This window comes from Rhinocladiella mackenziei (assembly GCF_000835555.1).
Source record: "Rhinocladiella mackenziei CBS 650.93 unplaced genomic scaffold supercont1.3, whole genome shotgun sequence".
In the NCBI taxonomy this organism is placed as follows: Eukaryota; Fungi; Ascomycota; class Eurotiomycetes; order Chaetothyriales; family Herpotrichiellaceae; genus Rhinocladiella; species Rhinocladiella mackenziei.
In genome coordinates this window covers 2,503,126-2,519,090 of record NW_013550602.1, presented here as the reverse complement: position 1 = coordinate 2,519,090, position 15,965 = coordinate 2,503,126, and the positions used below count along the sequence as shown (strand labels likewise).

At 48.9% G+C, this 15,965-nt stretch overlaps 5 protein-coding genes across 5 annotated transcripts; 3 read left to right on the top strand and 2 right to left on the bottom strand.

The window, feature by feature from the left end:
• Window positions 1-358: 358 nt before the first annotated feature.
• Z518_04430 (uncharacterized protein) lies at window positions 359-985 on the bottom strand (the record flags this gene model as incomplete). Its single annotated transcript, XM_013418136.1, has 1 exon — window positions 359-985. One exon carries the CDS (start codon window positions 983-985, stop codon window positions 359-361), a length of 627 nt encoding a protein of 208 aa, XP_013273590.1.
• Window positions 986-4,381: 3,396 nt separating this feature from the next.
• On the bottom strand, window positions 4,382-5,423 carry Z518_04429 (uncharacterized protein; the record flags this gene model as incomplete). The annotated part of the gene is made up of 2 exons (XM_013418135.1): window positions 4,382-5,212; window positions 5,271-5,423. The coding sequence occupies 2 exons, from the start codon at window positions 5,421-5,423 to the stop codon at window positions 4,382-4,384; spliced, it is 984 nt and encodes a 327-aa protein (XP_013273589.1).
• A 1,252-nt stretch (window positions 5,424-6,675) lies between these two features.
• Window positions 6,676-8,838, top strand: Z518_04428 (uncharacterized protein; the record flags this gene model as incomplete). The annotated part of the gene is made up of 1 exon (XM_013418134.1): window positions 6,676-8,838. One exon carries the CDS (start codon window positions 6,676-6,678, stop codon window positions 8,836-8,838), a length of 2,163 nt encoding a protein of 720 aa, XP_013273588.1.
• A 346-nt stretch (window positions 8,839-9,184) lies between these two features.
• Z518_04427 (uncharacterized protein) lies at window positions 9,185-10,039 on the top strand (the record flags this gene model as incomplete). The annotated part of the gene is made up of 1 exon (XM_013418133.1): window positions 9,185-10,039. One exon carries the CDS (start codon window positions 9,185-9,187, stop codon window positions 10,037-10,039), a length of 855 nt encoding a protein of 284 aa, XP_013273587.1.
• A 1,892-nt stretch (window positions 10,040-11,931) lies between these two features.
• On the top strand, window positions 11,932-13,701 carry Z518_04426 (uncharacterized protein; the record flags this gene model as incomplete). Its single annotated transcript, XM_013418132.1, has 5 exons — window positions 11,932-12,833; window positions 12,887-13,085; window positions 13,154-13,189; window positions 13,243-13,301; window positions 13,362-13,701. The coding sequence occupies 5 exons, from the start codon at window positions 11,932-11,934 to the stop codon at window positions 13,699-13,701; spliced, it is 1,536 nt and encodes a 511-aa protein (XP_013273586.1).
• Between the last annotated feature and the right edge of the window lie 2,264 nt (window positions 13,702-15,965).

Genomic DNA, 15,965 nt, shown 5'->3' with positions numbered 1-15,965 from the left:
CCCACAATCGCGGCTCTGTACGGTTGATGGGCTGAGCTCGAGTTGCCTTGCGGCGAGTGTTGCAGAACGCCTGGGAGGCGCAGCAAGCCCCAGCCCTCGCCACCATCGTCGAGGGGGTTTCGGTGGGTCCCGGTGCCGTGAGGACTTCTTCCTTGCTTTAAAGGCCGGTAGAGCGTGTTCGACAGTCATTATGCAGGATGATTGCTTGACGTACGTTTTTCTTCCACCCTTCTCAATTAACGGCTCAACCCATTCATAGTTCTGGTCCTATTCACAGAGAGTCATCAAGGCAAAAAGGACTTTGAACTCTCCCCCGGAGGGACATTAACAGGTGGTATTTGCGACCTGGTCGGAGTAGCTACCTATTGGATCTTCTTTTCGTCCAATCTAAATTCTTGGATCCCTCAGGCTCTGATGGCGAACACATAACCGAATACTGGGAGAAATTGCTACTACTGGCTTTGCTTTCTCTGCTTTCCCGATTTTCCAGAGGTGACTGCGCATTTATGGTTGACGAAATAGTATTATCCATCGCCACTCCCGACTGGATCGTATCGAGTCCAGGTCGTGACCTTGAATAAGAACCAGGTCCACCGTGTGCCGTTGAATATTTCGAAAAATTGCTTTCGCCGCTGTCATGTTGGATATGTTCGCTGATAAAGTTGTCTGAAGTCAGATGTGGCGTAGGTAGAGCGTGCATTGGCAGTGCGAAGGTAGAAGATGTAGAAGGATGTGTCGATAGAGAAGACTCTTGAGAGACCGTCCAAGCAGGATTGTAATAGCGGGTATAGCTCAGCTTGTTAGCCACGAAACTGCTGGACTTTGCTTGATCATTCTTCTTTTCAATTGCTTCAGTAAGTTCTGGCGTCGCAATATCTTCAGAGCTTGCCGTCGAAGCTATAGGTGTAGTGAACGATCCAGCTTCTGGATATGCGAAGTCTCGTGTAATGATGTCGTTCTGCCTCTGAGCCTCTTTGTATTCCATGACTATCGATGTTGGACTATCGTCACTTCTGTCTACAGGCAAGGTTTGGGGATCTCTTTCCCCTTCCTCACTTGTGTCCGTCCTTGGGCAGTGACAACATTTGGGCTTGATTTTGCAGCAACTTCAGGTACAGAAGAAGTTGTCCTGGTCGGATTTAAATTGTGCTTGAGGGTTGTAAATGTGAAGGTGAAATAAGTGAGATGACGGCGCTGTCAGGTGGTTTACTGTAGCATTTGTGAGTCCCAGAGGACAAGGGAGGCTCTAACGATGTAGTACCATGACCCAAAGAGGCTTTATGACTTTTGTACTAGTGGAGGGGCCCGAGTCGGCTGGTGAGGCTGAGCCAGTAAGTCCGCCCTTTGAAACGCATCTGTCTCCACTGCTGGAAGCCAATAACTTTGGGCGGCCACTCTCCGGGGGCCGCAGCGCTTCTAGACCTTGGCCGATCTGCCTACTTTGACGCGGGCAACCTGGATCACCAAAACCCCATCGTGGAGGAGTATTGCATCAACCACAACAAGCCATTTGGTTCAAAGGGGGCATCGGAGTCTAGCAAAGCTTCATTGGACGAGAGATCGACCTCCACCATTCATCAAGACTCTGAAAGCATCGTGGACAGGTGATCCTAAAAGTCTACCTGCTATCGTTATCCGCCGCTACGGCACGACCGGACTTTGAAGATATATGGCTTGAACATGGTCAATATCGACTGGTTATGGTTGCTGCAGTGACAATTAGTCGTTGAATGGATGTGCCAATTGCGCCGTACTCTCCCAAGGCATCCATGGCTTTGCGCCAGTTGACTCCTCCGACATCTCTGAATGGATGGACTCAGACATGCAGTAATCAGTGCCGTGGCGGATGTGTAGAGGAATAACACAGAGTATCACTAAGCAGATAGATAGTCTGTTCCAGATATGTTCGCTGGGTGTTTTCTGTTGTCTATTGAGCCACTTTCACGCAAACAACGACGCATTGAAGTGATATTCGATTGGATAGCATGTGTCCTACATAGAGTGGTTGATCAACCGGTTTCATGGAGGTGATGAAGTTTGATAGAATAGGCATAGCAATCGAACATGGATATAAAATATGTATTTTTCGGTATGCCGCCATTAAGCTACCGTCTCTTTTCCGCGGGGGGAGGACGTCACTAACTCGCTTTGTCTGGCCTCCATGATTACCTGTTTTCTTTTTGCCTCTGCGTTCAGTGTCAGAGCTTTGTCGGTGTGCATGATGGAAGAGAGAAGTTCCGACAACATCCATTGTCTGGCCTCTCCGTCAGCTTCCAGATAAAATGCAATCTCGACGAGAACGGATCAAGTCAGTCCTGCGGATGATCACTCGGTCCACGCCATTACCGGTGCAACTGTAGATGAGTAACAGAAAGAAGCCTTTTGGAACCTCCAGCGCGGCCAGTTTTATGCAAAAAGTGAAAAGACTGATGGAGTAGATCAATACCACCTCTTTCATCTCAGTCTAAGCCACGCAGCGCTGGAGCAGGCAGATCTATGGAGGATGAGTGACCGGCCAAGCGACTTTAGGTAAGTTACCTTAGGTGCCTAGATACCTAAATTCCGGCGCATTCGTGGGGTAACTTAGGTGTCCAATGCCCAAATCATTGCTGCTAGGGAATAAGGAACGTGGGGGTTGTTTTGTAGAGACCTATGAAATCCATGGCCTTCAAAAAGCTTGTTCGACAGATACCCTCAAATTCTATCCTACTTAGAGGTGGCCTGCCCTCTCATACTATTCGCGCGTAGCCGGAATCAGAGTTTGACACATCTTTCTGGGTTCCAATAGATAGGACAACGGGCCCTGCTTATGTTTGAATTGTGCCTTGATCATGGCTCTCGTTACCACCAGGCCCTAGGTCAGCGCGTACGCAGCCTCTTCGTCTCGCACCGCGATGACGAAAGTTCCACCAATTTTAAAGCGGAAATGGCTCTAGTATACTTCCTAAATAGTACTAGCCTATCACGCGTTAGCATATCTAAGCCTAATTAGGAATTACCACTGACCGGAGGCGTAGAGCACGGCACAGAGCTTGTCTGTGGGATGTTTCCGACAGGTTGCGGCTCACTGTTGACATGATAAGCTTACTGGGAATAAGTAAAAAGTCTGAGATGGAGCGAGAAGCTGAACGAGATTGTTTACAGTGGAACGATCAAGGGTGTGTCCCCGGTGCACTTGGTGCTGACTATGCCAGCCTTGAACTGCCAAAGTCGAGAAACAATAGGGCGGGTTTCAGTCTCGCGATAAATGATCTGGGGAAACCATAATTGCAGATGTTGAGGCAGCGTAGGCCAGCAGCTAGCTGGCCATGAACATGTAGACGATGCGAGCACCAGCTATGAGATAGCCGTCATGGTATGCGGTGATGAGGGGTGTTCCCTTAGCTGCAATCGTGGTGGGATGACAATCTCCCCTTTGACTGGATAATTATCAACTTCCTTGTAGCTGTTGCGGAGGGTCAAGACAAACGATCGCCAGACTGGTGACAAAAGACTTACATTTCAATTTAGGATCTGGCAGTCAGGGCAAGTTTCGGAAGCTTCTGCAACGACGAAGCCGACAGGAGAACACCTACTACAGAAGACACGGAAATAAATCAGCCTAGCCCAGCCCCGCGTCGGATTTTGGTGGCCTGATAATGGAATTCACGCTTTAGCCGCTGAGCTTGCTCGTGCTCAACGACAGCAAAGTTCGACCGCAATTCAACCGACCTAAGCGCAAGGGCAAACGATGGATGGAAAGGTGCCAGATCTTCAACCCAATGGATTCTCAATTGCAACTTCTATACCAAAGCGCCTTGAGAACCTACACCTAGCATTTCCTGATCAAGCAGCCGCCAGTGAAACGTAACAAGTACAAAATTAAGTGAAATACATAACCATGTCGGCCACTCACGGACGCTAAGCGGAAATGAATCCTTTGTAGATGTCGATTTTACTGGCCCCAATCTTTGAATCCGGTGCCTCGCAACTTGGAAGAGAACGGGAGCCGGGGCCTCCTTCAGACACGCATCTAGCAAAGTACATACCTGTTAAATGCGACATTCCTGGATGTGAAAAGCTTATGCGGAACGATGAGCGCATGCGTCTGAGCTGCACGACTATGAACCGCGTCTTCTTTGTACAAATTCCGGACTGTCTCCAATCTTGGATACCCAATGATTTCCTTCCCCAGTGGATTCATGATGAGCATGTGAAAATGGTTCATACCTTTGTCAAAAAATACAATTCATTGAAATTTCAAGAAGCTCTTCTACCGGATCGGAATATACATTGAGCTCGTCGTGATGCTGTCCAGTTGGATCTTTAAGTTAGGAAAACATCCAAGTAGAGGAGCGAGATCCTATGGAGGAACATGGATCTTGCTACTTGGCCCGATCCTCTACAGGTTATATAATGCAAAACCCGGTCTCTTGTCCGCAGGTGCGTTGAGTCCCCATGCCTGAGTGCTATCGTCATGCACCGTGGTCCTTCTCAAATCTCTTCTGAATTTCCCAGCAAATGACCCACCCTCAGCTCTGTGCATGACGCAGGTATTGTCCCAAATAATCAGATCACCAGGGTCGTTCCAGGGGATACTCAAAGTGTATTTCTCCTGAGTTGCATGCGCCATGAGTTTCTCCATCAACTCCTTTGATTTCTCTGCGGGCACGTCTACCACATGGTCCATGTGCGCGGCGATATACAGGTTCATTCGACCAGATGGCTCATGTTTCTGCACAATGCGATGTTTGTGCATCGGGTACTTCGTGACGTCCAGGTCTTTGAAGTATTCCGGCGCGGCTTTCTTGCGTGACGAATACAATGAGTGGGCGCCAATATAGTCGTGCTCCAATAATTCATCCTTTAATTCCGGATCGAGCTCTTCAAATGCTGTTCGAGTGTCGGCAAACCCGGTGTTACCTCCCGTATTGGGCGGTGGGAGTTCATGGGCCTTTAAAATCGAGTAAGATGCTCGTCGGGGATTGAAGGAGGAGTCGACGTGAAACAAAGCATTGCCTTTGTTATACTGAGCACGCGGACTGTCGGGTTTGAGAACCGAGTTTGTTTCGGGATCAATGTTTCCAGCGTCAAAAAGCTCGTAATACTCGTACCGAGGTTTTCTTCCATTTGTCATATACGGTCTGATATCGTCCAAATCACCGAAGCGGCGAGAAAATTCAACATGGCTTGTGTCGTCCAGCCCAGTCTTGCGGAATACGATCACTCCATACTATGCCCAGAGTCAGCTATCGAGCTGTGCCGACGAAAGAAAGTCCTTGTCGGCATACTTTAGCAGAGGCAGCGAGAATTTCATGGAACACATCATCTGGAATAGGCTTTGAAAAATCAACGCCTTCGATCTCAGCTGCAAAAGTCGGGTGAAGCTTCTTGATCTGAAGCGTTTTGAACTCGGTGTCCGGATTCAGCAGGAGGCCGGGCATTTCGGCAACGACCAGAGGTAAGAAGGCACTTTACGATGTGTTCAAGGGGATTCATCCACGATCCGGGGAATCAAAGAGCCAAATGGTCGCTTATATCTCGAAAAGATGCCTTGAATTGAAGCATCCGAATTCGTTGACTCGGCAGTTCTCCTTACCGTTCTCTCTCTCCATCTGCCGAAGCCCCATATTCTCACTCCCATTCTCTCGCTAATGTATATCGAAGAAATCCGTTCAGCCTTGACCGTCTCCGCACAATAGACAAAACAATCTGTGCGGGGAACGCTTGCTGGTCCCGCCTTCGTCTTTGTCGGATGGAGAAGATACATTTACAGTACAACGAGAGTGAGCGAGCTTGGAGAAGCACACAAGATTCGAGGGAAATTCTTTATTGGTCATCTCCAACCTGGGAGGTCTTCGGTATTTGCTTGAGAAAATTCAAAGCATCCTGTGGCGCTCGTACAACAAACGTCCATGACCTCTGCCGAGTTCCGAAACCCTTTGTTTCACAGACTAACGATCTCGAGGATCATCTTTTCCTCATTGGGTCAGCAGCACGTTCCTGGAGCCTATTCGCGTGTCTTGATTCGAACTCTTTACAACCGATTCGAAGAGGCATGCTAGGTTTTCTTTTGTGTCCCGCGGTCATCGTGACACAATTGTGACAAGGCTGCTTCAGTCACACTTATCCAGAAGGAAAGTTTTGAAAAGTCCCAGACAATGTTTGCATATCTGATACCCCTTTAGTAAGAGATGGAGAGGGCCTTGATTTCAGTCAGCGCTAGTGATGTGGTTGGGTTTGTGATCTCCTTATCATCTACTCTAATGCCGCTGCTTCTCTGAAAGAGGTCCAACAGAATGCATCTTCCTCCAGAAGAATAAGCATGCGGCAACACCGGTGTGCAAGCATGGCAACCGCTCTTCTCCCAAAGAATGCGGGCAAATTTTACTAATTTCAGGCAGCATTCCATTCACCCCTCTGAAAGCACAGACTCTTGCAACGACGATCGCTATGAAACTGATCGGCGGCCTTCTCTGTTTTGGGACTTGCAGTTATTTGTACAGGTGTGGTTGTTTATCCCCAAGTTCCTCTCTTCACACCTAGCGATAGCGGGACCGGATTCAGATGACCCTGACTCTGAAGAGACATCACCTGTATCACCTGCAGAGCAGGCAAACCCGGAGACCATTCGAGGCCAGGGCCTAGGGACCGTCTAGTCTCGACAGCCAAGTACAACAGCGGAATTAAAGCAAAATGCCGTCAGAATGGCTGGAGAAAGAGTTTCGCCCGAACAATCCACCGAATGCAAGCATCAAAGAGGAGGCTAACGATGAGCAAGAAGAGCTTTCGACCGAGAAAGGACTCCCTGAATATTTCCCAATACAGTTCGAAGGATCGGGGAAACATCAGTATCAAACGAACTTTGAATTCGACAGAAACATGCCGGATGCAGAGCAAATACCCCATTCCCGAAGGGGGCCGTCCCGTCGCGCCACGCAACAAGTTCAGCCAGAGATACCTAAAGAAAAGCATCATCATGCGCGCCAAAAAGCCAAAGAAATATTGGACGATGAGGAAGAAGAACTTTTGCCGGATCAAGTTAAGAAAGAGAATCTTCACGACCGTCAACGTGACCGTGATGAATCAGGCTGCCGTTGTCAGTCTCTGTATTGCGAATGCCCAGGATGTAGCCATTCGGAGCAAGTCAAGCAATTGAATGCAGAAACACGGAGAAAATGGGGATCGGAACAAGCCCAAGAGCAAACCTGTGGCAGTGGATGTCAGCAGCAGAAGTGTTCCTGTCTTCCGGGGCTGCATTGCTGCAACAATTGCCATACGCATTCCAAGAAAAGCGTCGAAGGGCAGGACAGTTACGAGGGCAATTTACCTAGACAGAAATGCCAATGTCAGTCCAGTAATTGCCAGTGCAATGATTGTCCCGAACATATAAGGGCGAAAGCCGAATATGGACCTTCAAGCGAAGAACTCGTCCAACAATCAGATATATGGGTTCGATGCTCAGAGCCTCCGCCTGACTGGCAGGATCAATTTCCAGATGGCGAGTTGGTGTGGGCCAAAGACGGAAAATTTTCCATCCAAAGCGGTTTAAACTGGGGGATGCCTCGCGAGACGATCGAAAGATTCGACAAGGAAATCGTTCCTGGGAGGCCAGATATGTCCCGCGAAGAGAGAAGTAAAGCGCTGTTCGAATTTCACCGTCTCGAGATGGAAGAAGAGAACAGATGGAGGGGCCAGCATGCAAGATCAGAAGAACATGACCCTAAATCGGCCGAGTACAAATGTAAGGATTTTGCGTACATCGAAGCCCAAGCCTTTTCGTGCATTCGTGGTAGCGAGTGTGCTTGCTCTCCAGGTACCTGCAAATGCGGCGACAGGCAACATGAACCTCCATCGATCATGGTGGAGGAACCCGGAGAGATCAGACCCAACAAACATGATGCATCCTTTCCACAGCCACAACAAGTGACAAGACTCTGCCAAGAAGAGGACGTCGATCGAACTGTGACTTCGAATCTGAACACGGGAGGCCCCTGTCCGGAACACCTTCAACTGCCGGAGTTAATGAGCGAATCGTCCACTCAATCTTCCTCTCGAGTTGGAACCTCGATTGATTCTGTCCGTCAAGGGTCGAACATATTTATAAGCCGACCAGACACTCCACGACCTCCTGCGACCTCGGTTCCATCGACACCGTATGCTTCGGACGTCCTTCAAGACCATATTCAACAAAGTGTAGAGCCTAAACTGCCACGGCCGAATTGGCTCCGGGGGTCAACGCCTGCATATGAAGATCGCTCTCTCACTCCGTCTCCTATCTCTAGGCGTGGAGCTGATGTGGCAATGCGAGATGTCTTGGGAGAAGTCTCACCCCCGGCATGGGACCGGGAAGAATCCTTTCCACCAGCAACGCTACAATCCGAATCCCGGATGAAAGTGAGCCCACATACTTCACCAAAGAAGCCGGTCCTACCCCCAATACCCACCGGCACTAGTCCGTTGAAACAGCCCAAACGTGGGGATAGACGGAAATCCGGTGTTCAGGGCGCCAAAGTCGACAAAAGATCTGTGACTGGTTCGACCAAGCCAACGTCGACGCCCACGAGCAGGAATGTGGCCAGGACACCTACAGCTGTTCGTCAGCCCACAAGTTCGGTTGGAAAATTGGTCGAGCGGGCACAGAAGGTTGTCGGGGAAGACGGAGGGAAAAGGATTACCGGAGCAGGGAAGGGCAAGGCAAAGGCAGGTGACAAGGCCCCCCGGGCGGTGGAGGAGATCGAAAAGCAAATAAGGCGTCAAGAGGAGGAGGAATATAGGAAGCAGAAGGACGGAACCCCGGTGCGCAGGAGTGCGAGGGCGAACAAAGGTGTGAGAACGTCGACGGGCAGTCTTCCTTGAGAAAGAGATCGCACGGGCTAGCGAGGAGAGAAGTAATTCTTGCCTCGGTATCTCTAGCGACAATAATTGAGATACTCTAATTCATATTATGCGAACTTCATAATCGGTGATGTTCATCAGAATCAATATGTAGCAAGGCAAGACTGGGCGGGTCAAAATCACGGCAAGCGAAGGGGTTCATCCGTCATTTGAAACTTGAGGTCATTTTATTTTTGCAAGTATGATGTCGACAAGCACCACCTCATGTCTCATCGTGACAGTTGCATTCCGTCAACTTTATCCGGAGTATTATAACCATTAGACACTCAAGAAATCGCGACATCCTGAGCCAACAACAACCATACCAATGGCGCTTCCCATGCCCGACCCCACGGTCCCACCCCTCCCATTATCTCAGTACAAAGTCCTCTCCTTCGACGTCTACGGCACACTCATAGAATATAAAGCACACATCCTCAGCTCATTCCAGCCCTTACTCTCACGTCTGTCCGCATCGTCACCCTACCTCAACACTACACCATTATCAACTACAATCCCCGACTCTGCGACTGTCGGTTCCGTTGAATTCCTCAAACTCTTCCAAAAGACCGAAGATACCATCAAATTGGAGAAGCCCGTCAAACGCTTTGACGAGATTCTCGCTGAAATCTGGAAACGTATCGCGAAGGAACTTGACGTCGAGAGCAGCGAAGATGAAGCTCACGCCTTTGGAAGCGAGGCCGTCATCGCCAGCTGGCCTGTCTTTCCAGCTACTTCGGAGGCCCTTAGCCAGCTTGGCAAGCACTACAAACTCGTGGCGTTGTCGAATATCGATCGCTATGCGTGGTCTATCACAGCATCGTCACCCGTCAGTCGGCTTGGAGACGTGGACTGGTGGAAAGTGTTTACGGTAGAGGACTTTGGCGACGATGTCAAGCGCACCGACGAGATCAAATTGGAGACTTTGATTCATTTCTGTACGGATCAGGGTATCAGGAAGGAAGAAATCCTGCATGTCGCGCAGTCGCTGGGTCACGATCAGGCACCGGCCAAGAGGTTGGGGTTGAGTAGTGTCTGGTTGATTGGAGATGGACCTCGATGGGGGAAGGAGGCAGAGAGCAAAATGGCCCTGGAAAAGAAGTTGGTGGGTTATGCATGGAGGTTTCAGAATTTGAAGGAGTTTTCGGAAGAAGTCGAAAAGGTCAAAGGGCAGTCGCAGTAAGGAGGGGAGATCTTTCGAGGGACACAGAGCATGCGTGGCTTCATCGATGAACATCGATCTAACTAGTCACTCCTTCCACAGAAACATCTCTGTGTGTGCAACTAGTTAGTTGTCTATCTCTCCTTCAAATCAATCCACGGGGGGAATTTATGCCACAACACCAAGGGATATTTTTCTTTTTTTTTTTTTGGGCCGCTGTACTCACTGCTCCATCTCTCCCTACCTTCATCCTCCCCAACTTTTTGCAAGTCACCGTCAGTTGGAGTAATCGGATCAGCAGATCAAATCTCCATCACAACCTTGCCAGGATCAACCTATCTCAGGATAAGTCAGGTTTCGACCTATACAGTTTCTTGGTCTGACACTGAAAGGAAAGAACACGCATTTAGATTGTCATTCTCAAACTCTGGGTCTCGATCCTCCAACCATTCTCAGGGACATATTGATGGGATCTCGCGAAGTGGGAGTTCAAATTGTACACCACGTCAGGAGGGAAATTGATGATTGTTCCACCCGGCAGTCAGACGCCACCTACTACATCTCCGGGTCCGGGGACATTTCTGCGAGAATAGATCGGCTTAGGAGGGTAAATCCTCATAGTCTCGTTGAGAATGGCCAGCATGTACGGGAACTCGGATGCACAGTGTGGTAGTATTGGTTTTCAGCTCCCCTCTGTCAGTCCCCTCCCTGTCACATAGCCTACAGTCTTTTCAAAATCTCCATATTTCAAATATTGTCCAAGAAGTCTCTTCTGTCCTTCCAAACTTTATCTGTCGTTCAACTTTCTCGGAGCCGTACTCATAACTTTCAACTCGTTGACACCAACGACGTTCGGGTACCAGAAATGGTATGAGAATGGTAAGACGGTATTTTTGGACAGCCGCTAGGAAAAGGATAGATGTCAATGATCCCGAGACAGCATCTATCCAAGGATGACAACGAGAGTTGTCTAGACAGCCGAAATGTCCTCTGAAAGCAAGGTCACCGATCAAGTCCAACGTTACCAGTCTTTGGTGTCGAAGAGGCTAGAGGGCGAATGAGAAGATCCATGTATTTGGATGATACGTGATTCCTGTGCTGAGAAGGCATGTGGGGAAGACGTCTGAACCTCTTATGGTCCTCTCTTTTGACAGAAACAATTTTCCCCGTACCCTGTTCACTGAGGTGTTTATGAGCTCTTTGAAGAATTCATCGTAACCTTGTCGTGTGCCCAAACGTTCTTCCAGGCTTGTGCAGTCGTAAAGGAGAGTTGATCTGTGCAATGCAGAGGGACTAAGGATGATCCTTTCACGAAAGATAGCGGATGAATTTTTTGGATGTGGAACCATCCGCAGGCATCAAGCGCCTATATTTGCTAGATGAGGCTGAAACTTTATCCTGAGATCATAGCACGGTGAACGAGTCTATGCCTATGAATCGATGAAGAGAGTTTGTTTTTCTATATCGATTTTGGGATCATCCAGAACGTTTTGTTTCCGCCGAAACTTTTTTCCGTGCTAAGAAAGTCGGTTGAGAGTGACAAAACTGACCCTGTTTGGCACGGCCTTCCCCTCTCCATGATTGCAGCCTTGCTGCATTTGCTGACTTTTTTTTTTTCTTTTTTGTTCAGACATCTTTACAATTGACAACGATTCGCTCGCGAAGAGGACCATTGCAGTCAGCAGCAGGTAGCGCATGCAGCTAGATAGCAACCGGCCTTCCCGGGCCACACTCCGTGAGCATCACTCTACCTGTTCCCTGGCAAAAAACCCCCCTTCTAGTCTGAATACTTCAGCATGGCCAAGCATTATTTGCAAGAACGAAAGATATCAAGCATGTCTATCAATTGATCCGTTGAGAAACTTTCCTTTCGTGTCACCGAAAGGCCAAAGCTTTAGCCAAAAAGAGACAAAATGAGCTTCAACATCTTGCTATCTATGCCAGTTGTTCTGGGATGCTGTGGAGTCTTGCTTCTCTATTACATTGTCACAGGAATCGCCTCTTATCGTCATCTCAGCCACATCCCAGGTCCTATCCTCTGGGGTTGGTCCCTCATCCCCCTCTTCCGTCTCCCTAACTCAGGAGAAATCTACAATAGAACTGGCGAACTTCATGCTAAATATGGCCCGTTGGTTCGAATTGGACCAAATTATCTTCTCGCTTCAGATCCAGAGGTTCATAGACGGATGGCAGCGCCTCGGTCTCCCTACAAGCGCTCAAGCTGGTATCGTGGTACTCGCTTAACTCCAGGTGTTGATAACGTGTTATCCGAAACTGACGAACATCGTCATAATGATCTTCGGAAACGGATGGCTGCCGGCTACTCGGGCAAGGAAAATGCAAGCTTGGAGGCTGACATCGACGGATGTGTCATAGATTTTATGCACCTGATCGATAGCAGATATGTCTCAAAAGATCGTCCTGTTCGAATGGAGTTCGCGAGAATGGTTCAATTCTTCACAAGCGATGTCATGTCTACGCTCTCATTCAATGCTAAATTCCACGATCTTCGCGATGACCATGACAACTACGGATATATCCATGAGGTGGAAACGCTGTACCCAAACATCTTCGGCGCCGCAGTCATTCCCAACGTGATTGAATTCCTGACCAACCTGGGAGTGCTTGACCTGATCACTCCCAACGAAAATAGCAAACTGGGGCTAGGAAGGATTCAATCCATCGTCAAAACGCAAATAGCTTCAAGATTTGATTCGGCAGGACTGCCGAAAGACGGTCAGCAAGATATGCTTGGAAGTTTTATCAGGCATGGCTTGACGAGAAGGGAACTTGAGCAGGAAAGCATGATGCAATTGTGAGGGTGGCGACTGTCCAGCCTGGGGGATTTTTCCATTGACCCCCTTCCAGGGCTGCTGGTTCAGACACTTCGGCAACAGCCATCCGTGCAACGGTGCTATGTATCATGAGAGACCAAAGGGTGTATGCGAAACTCATCGCTGAGATCAATCAAGGCATAAAGGAACATAAGATCCCGTCGGGGCTGGGAGACGTCGTTTCCGACGAACAAGCAAAATCATTTCCATACCTTCAAGCAGTGATAAAGGAGGTAAGCCTTCCCAATCACCAGTTAATTGCGAGACACGATGAACTAAAAATGCTCCCAGGGATTGAGAGGGTTTCCCCCCCATCACCGGACTGCTGGCAAAACAGGTCATTTGTAACACCGTTGCACCAGAGAAACTTGCCCTGATTCTTGTGAATAGGTTCCCCCCGGAGGCGACACGATTACCGGTTATTTCGTGCCCGAAGGAACTGCAATCACGTATGTCAATTCCGAGTCCATCAAATTAACACCGATCCTTCTAACATTTCTGGACGTTAGCTACTCAGCAAATGCAATGCACCATTCTGCACTCCTTTTTGGCCCTGACGAATATTCTTTTCGACCGGAACGTTGGATTCACGTTTCGGAAGGCGGTGATGAGCCCTCAAGAGAGAAACTCGCACGGATGGAGCGAAACAATGACCTCCTTTTCGGATACGGTAAATATCAGTGTCTGGGTAAGGCGGTGGCGTTTATGGAATTGAACAAGATCTTTGTCGAATTACTTCGGAGGTTCGAGTTCACGCTCCTGGACCCCGAGAAGCCGTGGAAGACGAGGTGCTATGGGATCCATTTGCAAGAGGGTCTTTGGGTCATGGTGAGGAGAAGAGGAACATAAGACATGAATATCGGTCGATGAGGCCAGTGGACGGGAGTTTTCGCAGTGCAATCAGGAATCTGTAGGCATTTATTTCTGGGTACTGCCTGTTGTAGCGGCGCGAAGAGAATGTATGAGCTAACTAGAACCATCTGTTGGGGGTGGCCGCTTTATTTATATATGCTCCGCAAACGCATGTTAGTCTAGCATAAGCTTGAGAGTTCTTTGGCTGAAATCAACATGCCACGTGACTCCGAAAATGGCTTGCTCTGATTGGTTGGAAAATTTATGCAATTTTAGATGTATCTGCCCCTTTTTAACATTACAATTACCCCCTCGATAACACCGTCACGACGAGGCCTCTAGCATCGTCAAGGGTCTCTATAGAATGGTCCCAACTAGGATTCAATGTGTTCAAGGTACGATCGTATCTCAGCCCTTGAAACCCTGGGAAAAAATGATGGCAATGCAAAGGGGTGCCATAGATATGTAACACCCAAATATCACGCCACGAAATCCCAGCCATCGTAAGAGTGGCAGGAAGGGGGCTGGGCGTCGAAAGGGGGCAGGAAGATGGAAGGATCGAAGGTATAAAAGGGGCCTTCGAACCCTTAGGTAGAGGACAGGTTTCAGTACATTACTATTCTTCACCCTACCTTGTGCACTCGCAACGGTTTATGATCCTTCTCTCTACACCCCTCGTAACAGATCCTTACCCTTCGTTGGTATCGTTGTTACAAGATACTCTGTATAAAAACACGAGGCGCTGGCTCCAACGGCCCTCGGAGCACTCAATCTGATCAGGTTGACAATGGAATCACCACTTATCAACTCGGGCCGACGAAGGGACCATGGTTGAGCTCATCTAATTCGAAATTAAACGATATATTCTTCCGCAGAAACTGACCTCGACAAATCCCAATTCCATTTTCAACCTAGAGCACTTGCTGTTGTCGCTTTTGAGTCATGAGGAAGCTATCCTTGGGCTGTGGTGTGCAGTCCCGCAGTCATTTCCGAACCAAGTGCCGAATGGCTTGCTGAGCCCTTCGAGCGTCCCCATTTTCCGCTCCTACCTGGCTGAAGGCCCTGTCTCTGTCATGAGAGAGCCCCACGTAAGCCCGACGTCGTACCCCCTAAGAGCCTTCTCCTTCCTGTTCCATGCAACACTCGAATTTTTGATTTCCTCCTGCCCCTTAAGTGCAGTGAGTCGATACCATCAGAACTGCCTGGCTGCCATTTATCGGTTCGGGATAGCCAGCACGATCATGCGCCTAGTGTTTACTCGAGCATTCTGACAACATTGCAAAAGTACTAAAATATGAGCAATCAGGGCTGGTGCGTGCTTATCACATTGCCTAAATAGCCGGCTAGCCCCGGTGTGAATGAATGTACTAAGGTAGACTCAGGCGGAAAAACCTGTGACTTGTCCTATTTCGAAGGGGTCCAAGGGACCGCCCGACTATATAGTTTCGAAGCGTGTACGAAGCGTACAACGCTTCCGAAGGTCTTTACAAGCTACATATCACATCCCCCTTGCCGCCCCGTCATCGGATCCAATCCGTGGACCATGTGGCCGGGGGGGCATCCTACTCGATAGGTGTCGATATCCTCGATATCGACATGATCCACCAATCGGATCCAGTCTGTGGACCGCCTCAGACAAGCTCTACTGATCACACTCGAGATGGTTCGTAACCGAGCGTCAACGAACGAGCCTCGATGTCGAGATGATCCATGAATTGGATCCGATGGGTCGTGGTATTTCATCGGATCCAGTCTGTGGACCACCCCAGACAAGCCCCTACTGATCACACTCGGTTGTCTCAGCATCTCAGACGCTCTGTTTGCCGCGCGCCAATCAAAAGTTCGAAGAGCATTTTGGCAAACGAGTCTGAGCTCCAATACGTAAATGCCGCTTCTTCGCGTTCGTGCTGTAATCCAAAAATACACCCACCAAAAATATGGTATTCAGGTGTAATGCTCACTATTTATCCATTTTCACTCTACCATAGCCCACAATACCGATTTTCTTAAGGTTCGCCTTTGGCATAATAACCTCAAAGTTATTGTCGTCGACATCAGCACCGGGTATACTGCTGAGAAGGTCGATATTAGCCCAGTTGGCTAAACTAAAACAAATGGCGATTGATGTTACCGAGCATGCTCGAGGAGGTGGAAAGGCGAAGGGGTCGTCCTTCCACTTAATATACTGTTGAGTCTCGATGGGAACAGGCTCGTTAAGAGGAGTATACACTCGAAAACGATCTTTTGGATGACAGAGTGTA